This window comes from Salarias fasciatus, chromosome 2 (genome assembly GCF_902148845.1).
Source record: "Salarias fasciatus chromosome 2, fSalaFa1.1, whole genome shotgun sequence".
In the NCBI taxonomy this organism is placed as follows: domain Eukaryota; kingdom Metazoa; phylum Chordata; class Actinopteri; order Blenniiformes; family Blenniidae; genus Salarias; species Salarias fasciatus.
Window position 1 is genome coordinate 9226598 of NC_043746.1, and position 13469 is coordinate 9240066.

Genomic DNA, 13469 nt, shown 5'->3' on the forward strand with positions numbered 1-13469 from the left:
AAAAGAGAAACTTTAATTACTACATGATATTTAACAGAAAATGTTTTAAAAATTGGAGGATCCAAAGTGAAAAAAAGAAAAAAGGGCAGTCCCTTTATTTAATCGATTGTCCCAATGGTCGCTTTTTGGTCAAGGTGACTTGATTTTTAACCGATTTAAGGTGGAAAACTGAAAGACGGCTTTCGTGGCCACTACGGATGTGAGTCAGAGTACAAAATGTCCTCTGATTAATTCAGCTGGAAAGTTAAAAAGGCACAGTCATACAAATACAGTCAGCCACAAACACAAGGCATTAAGTCAGAATGTCCACACACACACACACACACACATAACAGCTCACGCAGTGTGAGCTCCAGATAGCATCGCGGTCTGATCCTACTCAAAGTATCACCACGCCCAGTTGAATTCCCACAAACATGCACAACACAGAGGAGATGAAAGAGGTTCTTGGAGGGTCCTTGCTTCAGTAGACGGTGAATTGCCTGATGGATGAGCTTGCATTGCTAATGCTTGTGAGAGGGTTCATCGTACCTTTTCTATCAGCACCAAGCCAATAATTCAAACTTGTAAAAAAAAAATAAATAGAAGAGCTGTTCTCATATTTATTGGCTCAGTCTGTAACCATTTTTACCATTTTGAGCACAAAGTTGAACATCACACAGCATCAGAAATCAGTGAACTAAGCTTATGTTTACATGTGGATCACTGACTATCCAACTGGAAAACCTGTATTGATGTTGATGAAATTCAAATGCACTGTTTATGCTGGAGACATTTACCAAACAACAGCTTTTCTGCAACAATCAATATCAAACCAAAGTTCTGCAAATTACCCACAGCTACACTTTCAGAAACAGGTACTGTTTAAACTAGCAAAATATTTTTAAAACACTGCATACAACAAAAATACTCAAGATTTATGTAGTATTCTGATGATTCAAGGTTTTTTTTAATGATTGTTTTGACCGTCTGCCTTCTTTATAGTAGTTAAAAAATGACCTCCCTGTCACAGCGCCATCCACCGAAGATTATTCAGAGCACACATTTTCATTGATGTGCCAGAAAAGGATATGTTTATAACTGTGCGTGGTGAAATTAAAGGATGAAAAAGAAAAATACAAAGAAACACTAAGTGTCATTGATGGATGAACAGCAGTGTGAAACTATATGCCGTTTTGGAGACGTGGACGAATGTAGGAAAACAAACAAGCGCTCATTTGAAGATTTCGTTTTGCAGAGGCTTAACATAAACATGCAGTGTGTCTCTGAGGCATTTTGCTTCAAGTGGGCTACTGGTGGAATATTAATGTGAGAAAACATGGCTGACCACGTGAATGAAGAGGGGATGACTAACAGTCAAATGACAAACACACAAATGAATCTGAGAGCATGAAGTGTCCACAGTAAATATTCTAAATCAGCTGCTGTTTGAGATGAGACTAATGAACACGAAAAGAACTTTCGCACTCGTGTGCCCGTAAGCGACGGCTCTGGCTGAGAGCCAGGTTGTTAGTTCATGCTCACCTGGTGAAGTCTGTCATCTCCATCATGATCATGCACATCTGTTTAGCCAACACAATGATGTCGTTTCCGCTGTCGTCCCACTTGGACACCTCCGCGTCCAGCTTGCTCTTCTCTTCCTGGAAGCTCGCCACCTGCTCCGCAATCTTCGCCTTCTGCTCCTGGGGCAACTGGGCCATGATAGCCTGAAGGAGGAATTAAGGGAAGTGTGAGGGGTTAGCACACTGGACCTTAGCATACTGTTGCTGAGGCCATGCGCGCAGGTTTACTCGGCAGGCAGAAGTACAGCAACGTTTGAGACCACAGCAGAGATGTCCGGGCTGGTACAGCAAGGAAACAGTGAAACACTCTGCCCATGTAAAAATGCAATTTGAAGAAAGAAGTGTCCACACTTCTTGAAAACAATGGAACACTGACAGGATTTATTCTCTCTCACATTAAAGCCAGTTTTAAGCCGGTGATCAGATCCACAGAGCAATGTTTGAGCCGAACAGGCACCTCTGGCAGCTGAGGAGCAAGATCAATACAAGGGCGTTTGTTTAACAGAGCTCGACGCCATGTGCGAGTGTGTTTTACGACGTTTCGCTCTTTTTTGGCCAGGACAGTTAAAAGGGCAACCATCAAACAGGTATTCAGAAATTCAGTGAAATAGCACGTCAAGTCCAAGTAAGCAGATGCTCGAGAAAAGGAAATCGAATATCATCGCACAAGGAATCATTCCATTACTGACAAAGCTCCCTCCCTCTCTCTCGTCACCTAAGCTTGCTTAAAGCTGTTAAAGCCACAGAAGAATGAAAAGACCACCCATACCAAAACAGTATGATAAGCTTTGGTGATCAAAACAAATGGCTGAGAAAGGCACTGATGGATCGCTCTGCCATGAGGGATTCTTGAGATTAACTTATTACTTCAACGCTGTTAGCCTCAAAAGTTATAATTAGGTTGAGCGGAAAATGGACTAAAGTGGTTTGAGGTGCGACCGCACACACAATGGCAGAACTGGCCTATCTGGCAGAGCACTGTGTAGCATAATGACTCAAGGAGAAAGGAGACTTGGAGCAGCAGTCCAAGAACATGAGAGCTTGCATTCACACTTTATTTCACCTTTTCCATTAACAGGGCAAGAAATGGCAGACTTATTATCTGCTGAGAGCCTTTTCAGGTAGCTTACCGAGTGAAACCTAACCTCGAAATTCAACATATACAACACTAACAAAACTTCAGTGGTTCAGCCAAGGAGAAGACATCTGAAAACCTGATGGCACATCAACTGAAATACGGAAAAATAGGACTGGAGGACTGCAATAAGCACTCAGACAGTTATTCTAATTACAGCCTTTTTCCCCCCAGATCTCTGGTTCATTTCAAGCAGGAATAGAAGGTTCAATTTAGCCAATACACAGTGCTAATCTGAAAGAAGAGGGCGCAGCATTATGAATGAATAAATAAATGATGCAGGGTTACATTTTTAACTCAATCCCCTGAAACTAGAGCTTTGAGAAAGATATCAAAGGGCACTTGATTCAGTGTAGTGTTTTCCGGCATGTCTCGTTGCGCTGGGTAAGCGCTAACATTTCATCTAGAATTCAATGCCAAACATGCCACATACATTTACTCAACTTAGTAGCTGAAACACCAAACACCGGCCTGTAAAGTCAATATTTAATCATCTTCAAGAGCTCTCTTGTTCTGAGGGACTCGGGCGGCTAGGTTTTCCAATATGACGGATAAATGTGTGTACTTTTGCTTTTAACAATTTTCTCACGAGGTATGCTCCTGTTCACCTACTGAGGATTTCAGACATGAGGTGATATCCGTGGCGCACGTGATGTGTGTCTGAGAAGCAGCGCATAACTTACACGGGCGCTCTGGCCAGCAATGAGCTGGTCGTCCTCCGTCTGCACGCTGGTCCTGCTGCGGACGTCGAAGTCCTCCGTCTCGAAGTCGGAGTCATCCAGTTCCTCCGGAGTCTTCGACGGGACAAGAGAGCAAAGCAAAAAATTAATGAGAGGAAAGCTGCAAGAAAAACTGTAGGTGAAGCAGAAAGAGGTAAGGAAAATGCGCCTTTAACTAAGTGGCGAACATAAAATAATATTGGCATGCTACAGCATCGTGAGCACTATTAAATAACAAACCTGCTTACTATCAATGAGAAATGCCTTGATGCTGCCTGCCAGGGCTGCATCAGATAAATGCTCCTTCACAGCTTGGTACAGAAACTGTAAACTCCAAATGAATTTGTAAATCAAGTGTAATGTGCTGCCTGCGCATTTTGAGAGAGAATATGAAGGTAGGAGCTGGTATGAAACATATTGGGAGCGAAACGTTCCACAGGCCCATCTGTCGCCGCTATCTGTGGAGAGCCGGGTGAAGGCATGAATTGTGTTCTTCTGGAATGCCGCCGCTTCATCTCTGATCTCTTACCTCTTCCATTTCGGTGAATACAAAACAAGCAATGAGCAACATTTCTTCCACGGTGGGTATTAATATTCAAAAGAATTTCTATCACGACAGGTCACGCTCAAGGCGAAATACAATACGGACGGACAGGAAAATGTATCTGGTAGTGATATAAGCAGAAGGAAGATGATGTGGACAGATAAAGGTGCATTATCACGAGTGAGCCCCTACTTGTGCTTATCCAGCTGTCTCATGCCTCCCTTTCTGTGATGGATTTGGAGCCCTCACATCTAAAAATAGCTGAAGGTCTCTGAACAACCTCACACTGTTTTATGGAATGTGGAGATGCTCTTGTTCTCAAGGGACTACACGTTTGGTTTCAGAAGCAAAGCTGTAGTGACTCACAGGCATCTCTTTCAACTCAGACAATGCTGTTCAGTGGGGCAGAGATATCACCTGCTGTGGCCTGTGCAACAGATAACCTGTGAATGTGGGAGGCTCGGAGACGAGCGCCCAATGGGAAACTACCCGGGAAGTGACAACAACGGCAATACACTGCTGTCACAGTAAATGAAAATTTATTTTATATTTTACACTGTGGTGAGGAAAAAAAAAAAAAATACTAATCAATATTTAATTTAATAAAGCCTGACATCTCCAGTGAAAAGGAAGCGACCTGAGTCACCTCTACAGGGAATAATTGAGCAGATGGCCCCTGAAGTGCAATAATTAAGGGAAGACAAGGGGAGAGCCTAAGTGACAGTATCACGCAGGCCTAGTCCCATCAAGCATTTATATCAGCGGTTGTAAATATGGATAGGTAAAGTCAACAAACCCCCTCACTGCTATTCTCCTCTTCTACATTCTGCTAAAAATCTTTGTGAGGCGACTAGATTTTCTCTCTCGCCGAGGATAGAGACAGCAAAAATCACCTTGGGGCTATGTTGCGCTGCACAAATCATGAGGTAACGACAGCTGCCCCTGTATCTAACCGTCAGCGGCTCCCCGACTTGGAGACAGTTTCATGTCTGGGGGGCATATTCTCTGATGTCGCTGCAGGTGGGCAGAAGGCTCTGTCCACCTGTCAAATATCCAAGGGATGTCCAGCAGAGACCATGCACCACTTATAGAGGTTGATGATGTGTCTATCTAAGGGAGCCCCAACCGCACACACCTGTCTGCTTTGATTTAAGACGAGGCCACCGTGTTGTGCTCGCATGTAAGGCTTTATGGAAAAGGGGGGAAAAAAAAAACTAGATTGTGTGCCTGAGCACGAGCGTGGCCGTGCCCTCAAGACAAGTTGTGTTAAAGCCATCTCAACTGAAATGATTCTCAAGTATTTGGTTTCTCTTTGCACTTAAGAGCAGAAACTGCTTGGTTTCACATACAAACGGTTCCCTGGAAGGACAGTTCGACAAGAAAACGGCTGTGTTAGATAGGAGAGGCAATGTTGTTGATACACTTGTAATCTCATTATGAACAACAGCTATTAACAGTAAGCTTAATGAGACTGCTGTAAATTATTGCTGAAAATACCATAACCACAAGGCTGAAGAGCTAAGCCATTCCCTGGTGAATAATCACCACAAAACCCAAGATGAATAGTATTTAGAAGTGAGAAAGAAATCCTGGTAAACCCCTGAGAACTCCATTTTTTTTTTTTTTAAAGATAAGAGATGTAATTCAAATTAAAGCTCTCTGCAGCCAGTAGTTAATGACAGAATCACTACGATAGATAATTTAAAGTAAGCACTTTGCAAATCCTGTGTCAGTTTAAACACACGTGCGCATCGACGCACGCCCGCTCATCCGCCAGGTAGCGCTCAGCCAACCCCATAGGCCCAGCGTTAACAGCTTAATCAATCTGGATAACAAGAGTGGAGCTGGGGCAGCTGGAAATTGAATGTAGTTCTCAGGCTTGCAGTCCAACTCAAGAATGCTAATTAAAACCTCCTTCTTAAGTCCGTTGCTTATTATAATGCAAATACAGCATAATGGACCGTCTTTCATTTGGTTTTTGTCTACGTCTGAGCGGCATTATTAACGAGAGCCAAGGAACACTTTTGGAGCACCACTGTCAAAACAGAATGTGCTGTCAAGACTAATGATTCCAATTCAAAAGATTAAAGTGTTGAACATAATAGAAGAAGGCAAAATACAACCAACTGCAACATTGCAAGCCAATGACGTAAATGCATAATTGGATACTGTCGCATGACTGAGATCATTTAAACAAATCAACTTACTACTTATAGGAGAAACCTAGCAATGGGAAGTAATCAAAATGAGTGGTACCACAAATCTTTAGGAACTATCCGTTCCTTCGCCTTTACAGCTGCGATGGGTTTTGCTGTCAGCTCATTGTCAATTAGGTAACGCTTCAGTTGTAGTCCACTACCATATGTCTCCGTTATGCTTCCGCTCAAGCAAAAGCCATTAACCCACAGACAACTAAGGCTGCTGTTACACTAGATTGCGAGTGTGGTCAATTAGGTCGAATGTTGCCTGAGACAAGTTAATCACAAGTCTTCCCTAACAGCATATATTCGGTTTCTCACATACCATTAAAAATAGCATCTGGTGCAGAGGTTCCTGAGAATACATTACAGTACAGTAACTACTCTCACGATGCTGTGAACAATAAAACGCTGTATATCGGAGAATGCATACAACAACAGCAGTTTACGGCAAATGGGATTTTTAATCTCCACATGCAATTTGTCCAGCTTTTCAGGAGGTTAAGCTGTAGTTCGACAAAGCACAACAAAAGTCGAGGAACATCATCGTGGTGAATCTCAAGATTTAAAAGCAATAAAATGAAGATGTGCTATTAATCAACGGGGATTTTATAAAAGCAGGAGCACTGAAAAAATAAACGAATGAAAGGAGTTTACCCTGATCATGAGGACAGCCTTACGGATGTCGCGGATGCCATCATACACCAGGCGGGAGGCGTCGATGAACTCATTCTCATCCACGGGCTGCGTGGGGTTTGCACTCAAGGCCTCCACTGCAGACTCCACTTGCTCTGTGAACCGTGGCATGACTGTAGGAAGGAGAGATCAAGGGGAAGGGGAAGAGGAGGGAAAAGAAAGAAAAGTCAACGAGGAGTCACCACACTCCCCACACAGAAGAAAAAGGTAGAGCAAAAACAATCAGAACTCGAGGCAGCGGAATGCACCGACTGTTTAAGACAGAACTACTTGCTGTAAACAAGTGTGACCGGTTGAGGAAAAGACTGACGTGGTCTCAGAAAAAACAATTACACTTTCATTTCAATTTTTAAGCAAAAACTTAGAAAGCATAAAAATATTTTTGTTTTGTGAACAACTGCAGCATTATGTATCATCTGCAGCAGAGGGCTATAAACAAACACCATTTACACTAACATAATATTCATCTAGTAAAACTGTTCATGGAGAGAACTTTTGGTTTTAAATTGATCAATACTTTTTGCTTTCAGCACCAAGAGGCCAGAGTGTTGTTGTGAAATTGAGTTATTACTTGAAGCTGTAAACATTTACTTTAAAATGTATTCTGAACACATGTTAGGTAAAACAGGAATTAAAACCATCAACAACAACAACAAAAAAAAAACCTTCGGTTTGTTCTGTTTTTAAAGGGCTTAATCTCTATCAATAAACACTGTTCATCTCCAAAAGTTGCCAATTTGTCAGCCTTCAATGAAGCCCTGCTTTAATGTTGATCTGTAATGTGCGGACAGTCAAGCCTGGAGCCGTTTTCAAATTCCACAATAGACAAATGTCTCTGACATCTTGTTAGTCTGCGAGAGTTGTGAGCTACCACAGCTCATACATTACACTTGCTGGCTAATGGCAACACTTTGGCAAACAGACCAACTTATTTAAATGCGATAAAACCATGATTTATAATGTTTATTTATATCTGTCAAGTGAACAATGACCGCTGTGCTGACAAGTGATGTGAGATCGCGTAAAGCAGAATGCCTGAAAGAAAGGACTGAGTCTCCCTTAGCTTCTATTGAATGAAAAATGAATTTGATACAAGTACTGGCATTATAGAATGAAACTTATTGACATGAGTGAAAATGTAAAGAGTCGGATTTTGGCGAACAAAAAAGGCACATTTCAGTGTAAAAAGTATGAAAGGCTCGCAGCACCGCATCCTCAAAGGAAAAGGTGCACAGATAAATGGAATACATGCTGATTCGGAATGAGTAATCAACAAAAATTAGTGTCCTAAAAAAGTCCAAAACAATTAGATACGATCATCTCGACAGCCTGAGCAACACTGATGGTTGAAACCTTTCAACACCTCACTGGAAAACAACATGGAGCAACAGCAGGGTTGTTACTTTATATGGAACAATACTTCAAACACTGTGCAGGAAGAAGAGAAGCAGAGATTCTCTTTAATACGGAACACAATAATTCATAACCTAAGTAATGATAAAGTATATAAGTCCAAGTTGTTAATACTTTACAGTTTATTAGCAGCATGTTACATGGGTGTCTTTCGCTCCAGCACGTACCTGTATCAGTGAGGAGTTTAGTGGCCTCCAGGACCTTCTCTGTGTAGACTCCAGGTTCATAATTGTCCATCTCAGATGTGACCACGTGCACAACTCTGGCAGCACGGCCTCGAATAGCCCCGGCGGTGCGGTCCAGACCGTCCACATCTTTCTCTTGCAGCGCGATGACACACTTGTTTACATCCTCCAGGATGTGGTTCTCTGAACACATGAAGTGATGCGTAACATTTGTTATTAACCACACACGTGATTGAAATAGCGTGAGCAACTAGGCAGCATGGGGAGACTTTTCACTGGAGATGTTCCTTTAACATTCTCAACATCCTTTAATCAAAATAGAAAAAAAAAAAAAACATGTTTATTAAAGTACCATCAAGAAAATGCACAGCCAGGAAATTCTTAGCCTTCAATCTGTGTTTGCACAGTCCTAAAATTAAATAGGCCACTGGGAGGCTTGAGTATCGAGTGGGGAGGGCTGAAGACAAATTCTCAGACTGCTTATTAATGGGGCGCCTGTAAAATGCAAATGTCCACTGTGTAAATTACAGTCTGTCCTTGGCTGGAGGTGAGAGAAGTCACTCTGCTTAATGCTTAATGAGAACTCTTTAAGGGTACGCCTGACAAACCATTTGTGCGCTTTAACACGTGACAGGATGTCAATTTAAGATGTAGTTCTGCTGATTCGTCTGTGTTTTCATCTGTGGAGCCCAATCAGGCAAGGGACATATGGCTTGTGCCAGTAAGTACTCAAATCACAGATCTTTAAAAGCAGTTTAACTTCCTCTGAAGAGCAGCCTTGAATTCTTTATGAGTCAATATTGACAAGCGTCCACTTTCACATTTTGAGACTGAAAAAAATGCAGCTCTTTCCTAAGTTACAACGCAATATTCTTGCTCTTATATGACTGATGCGCAGCACTTACCAGACACACAGAGGAAGTCGTCAATCGATGTTATGTCATCGACGGCATCAGTGAGAACGCGGACCTGCTTCTCCCACTGATCCTTGAACAGATCCATATTGTCCTGGGCCACCTTACTGTTGGGCTTGGCAGCAAGGGCCAACGCTGCATTAATCACCTGCAATCACCCAATTACAACCATTAAAGCTCAATTACAACACAGCCTTCAGCCACAACATTAGCATAGGTTGATTGCACGAAACCCTCCAATTCCCCCACATTAATGTTAAAATTGCATCAGGAAGTAAATCCTCTCCTTGGAGTGATTATAGACACGGCGTGTTTTGAAGAACTGAATGGAACAAAACTAAGAGCTGCTTGTTGTGGAAGGGGGGGGGGAAGTAACAGCTGTGAGTATCAAAGCTCAGGATGAATGGAAGTCATTAGATGAGATTAAAAGGAGCCGCAGCAGCAGCAGCAGCAGCATGGTGGAGAGAGCTGGCATGGCCCTGAAGTACAGATGAGGGCCTGATAGTTGGTGTGGTAACACATGTGAAAAGGTGGTTCAGTGATCAAAAGATCCACAAGCAAACCCGGGTCTGTTAAGAGCACAGGTATAAACTAAACTTTTAGATGTCATTGCATGCTCAAAATGGGGCAATATGTTTAAAGCAGTGAGGCTGGGGCTTTATCTGCATTTTGATCATTAAATCACAGAGAAAATTAACACTTGAAAACTAATTAACACATTTAATAGCACTTTAACGTAACACTTAAACATGTAGCATTAAGTAGTGCACCTGAGAGAGTTACTTTCAAGTTGCCAACTTGCCAATGCATTAGACAAACAAATCAAGTGTTACATGCTGAGAAGCATGCATCTCTTGACCCGGTAAATGGAGAGTTTCAGGTTAAAGAAATGTCAGATGGGAGTGTGTTTATGAGTACACAACAAGAAACAACAAATTAACACAACAAAGCAACCATTTACATCTTTTGTATCACCTCAGTGCCAAATGTGTAGCAGCGAGCATGGATGACTAACATCAAGTTCATCCCTTATCTTGTAATTAATCATGCAGGAAGTTAAAAAAACAGATTAAACCAACGTGATTTTGTTGTGAGAACTCATGTTGATTCATTGACTCGCTTATCTGCTAAAATCTGTTTGAACTGATATCTTGCATCCAATACTGAGATGCACTTCAAATCTGACTGATTATTCAAAAAGCCCCTAATTTGATTAATTATTCAGTTGATTCTTGCCACTAATACATGTTTGAGCGAGATTGCTCTCTAGTCTTATGTTCACAGGTCTGAGCAGTAATGACATTTGAAGAGCTAATTTTAATGATCCATTATGTGCATGAATAAAAAAAAAAAAAAAAAAACTACATGAGAATATAGAAATGTTCACTGAGAAAAAGAACAATGGTCTTGGCTCAGAGGATGTGCTCCATCAGTGAGCTGGGTGGAAGTTCAAGGCAAGCGTAAGTACCTGGGGACACAGAGTTTCCAGTTGAGACGCTGCCATGCGGACCAGCTTCACTCCCTCCTCATTGTTGGAAATGGAGCATGCCAGGTTAGCCACCTAAACAAGAAACACACAGAGCTATTTTTTCAGCCACAAACAGGAACTCAAGACTTATTCAGAAAACAAAAAAAAAAGTAAGAGACGCACACATGATTAAACTTAGATAAGTTCATTATAATAGCCTGTTTTAGGGATTCTCTATCAGAAATAGAGCAGCTCTGCAACACAACCGATCCCTGAAGAATACAAACCCACAGCTGAGGATTCGTTTAAAAAGCCGTCTGAAAAAGGTAGAGGGGAAAAACAAAAACTAAGACTGTTAAAGAATAGATAAAATAAAACTTCAGTAATTTTGTCACCTGTCATAATCGGAGGGTTCGTCAAATGTAAATAGTGGCTGGTAAAGGAAAACGACGTGGCTATTCTCAGTGACTAAATCACTGGGCTGCCAGATTGCCATTACGCTTCCAGGGAGGCAAATATCCCTGACACTTTCAAAAACTGAGCAGCAGAATGAGAGCTGGGCTGCTGAGCTAAGCAAGTCCTGCTCGCAGCTGCCAACATTTATGGTTTGTGAGTATATTTTCCCATACTGACCAACAAATCAAGCTCCCCTATGATTATTTGGAAAGATATTCTTTCATCTCCCAGAGTGAAAATATGCATCTAACTCATATTCACTAAAAATTTAGGTCAGAGACTTTGAAGATTCCCATTTGTTGGTTGGGATGTGCTGGCAACAATGTTGAAACAGAATGCCTGGGATATGAGGAGCTGTGCCAAAGTGGGATTATCCAATGAACAGAATATGTGCTGAAACATAATCAATTACAAAAGGGGGAGAAAAAAAAGCACTGCCACAGAGACAAGGACTACAAGAATGTTCTTTTAAAGGCTTGGGCTGTAACTGCATACTTCAGCTATCAATTTGAAATATTTTTATATATTTCAAAGTGATTAATGAGATCTGGGTCACGAAGCAGCACAACCAGGGAAACTAGCACATTCTGTAAACAAAAGCCTAGATTTACCATCATATTCAAAACATACTGCATCGTCAGTTTTCACGCCAAACACATTCACAGCATAGCTTGGACGGGGACAACGTGGAAGATATCGGTAAAAAAAAGAGGAGTTTTTAATAAAATCTGCATCCAAGAAGTCTGTGATTATATTTTCTATGAGGCAGGAATGGAAAACAGGTTTATTTTCAGGCGACATGATGATCTGAGTCCTGTTCAAATATACTGCTCTGTGGGACAGGAACATCTCAGCAAGCAGATATGAAAGCACAGAAATGTGGGACAAACCTATGCAAGTAACACTTCCTTAAAAAAAGAGAGAGAAAAAAAAAGGCTTTTTCTATTAAGGTGCTCGAATGCCTCACTGGCTGCTTGAGCGGATGAGACGCTGTGAGATCTTCTCCTCAGCCTCGGCTCTTGAAGAAGATGCCTTCCCCCCACCTCAAATTTCTGAGCAACGTTGCTGATGAGGAGCACTTATTCCACTGTGCTGGTGAAGCACTGAAACATTGATATAAACACATCCTACATCACTATGCAAACACATGCAGGGACCACGGGGAGAACATTCAGTAATCCGCGAGGAGGGGTGAGAGCCACGGTTACGTAAAGAAAAACTGGCACTTTATGGAGAAATGTGCCATTTTACTTTCATGATATTTCACATAAGCTTTTACCAACTCTCTGTGAGAACCGCTGGGAAAGCAGCCATGGCAGCATAAATGGACAGTGGAGGGGGGGGGAGACAAACATGGAAAATTTGCCCACAAGTCAGCAGACACTACTCCACTTGCAATGTGCTGTACATGCCATTTAAAGTGTCAGGGGAGTCAGGCCACTCAGTCTATGCAAACAGTCACCATAATGCACAGCTTAATCCTCACTCTCTGCAGAGGAACACAGCAACAGCTTGATTAGTGTACAGACACAGACCTACTCCTCTCAAAGTTTAATAAAACAGCAAAAAATTTAAATAACCATACTGACCCACATTATTAGAGTAATAACACAGGAGGACCTGAACAGACACTTGACTGCGATAATAAAATGTCAGATGCAATAAACAGTGACAAGCTAGTGACAGGTACTGATGTCTGAAGGGAATAACGACTGTTTAAACGACAGTGTTTTCAAGAGAAAATGCAAAACTTGTGTTCCATTGAGTATCCATTTACATGACAACAGTGCATGGAAATACTTTATGAAAATGGTGGGACTTTTCAAAGAAGCTCCAACTCTATCTCTGGAGTCGATGGTCATGTGCAGCACAGTTACAGTAAAACGTTCTTCTACACCTGGGTGAGTGGATGGAAAATAACAGTGACGGCAGCTTCCAGGGCGTTATGACTCCCAGTCCAGGCTCTCTTGGGACTTTGGCAGTTTTACAGTCACTCATAATCACAATCCAACTTTGTCGACTGTCCATAAGAATGTCTGTGTTGTTAATGTTCAAATTGTTAATGTTTATAGCATACTGTTCTCTACACACGTGTGATTTTATTACCAAAATCAACATCAGCACCCACTAGTGGCCCAACACGCTAACTACACTGTTTTCAGCATTTCTGCTGTTGACG

The 13469-nt window shown here is 41.8% G+C and overlaps 1 protein-coding gene across 1 annotated transcript in view; it reads right to left on the reverse strand.

Moving 5' to 3' along the window:
- Window positions 1–13469, reverse strand: part of ctnna1 (catenin (cadherin-associated protein), alpha 1) — a 78703-nt gene that overhangs the window by 15502 nt on the left and 49732 nt on the right. The window contains exons 10-15 of the mRNA XM_030101205.1: window positions 10835–10927; window positions 9358–9514; window positions 8435–8635; window positions 6816–6967; window positions 3381–3491; window positions 1525–1706 (exon numbers count right to left, since the gene is read on the reverse strand). Of these exons, the coding sequence (XP_029957065.1) occupies window positions 1525–1706; window positions 3381–3491; window positions 6816–6967; window positions 8435–8635; window positions 9358–9514; window positions 10835–10927 (896 nt within the window). The remainder of the gene's footprint in view (window positions 1–1524; window positions 1707–3380; window positions 3492–6815; window positions 6968–8434; window positions 8636–9357; window positions 9515–10834; window positions 10928–13469) is intronic.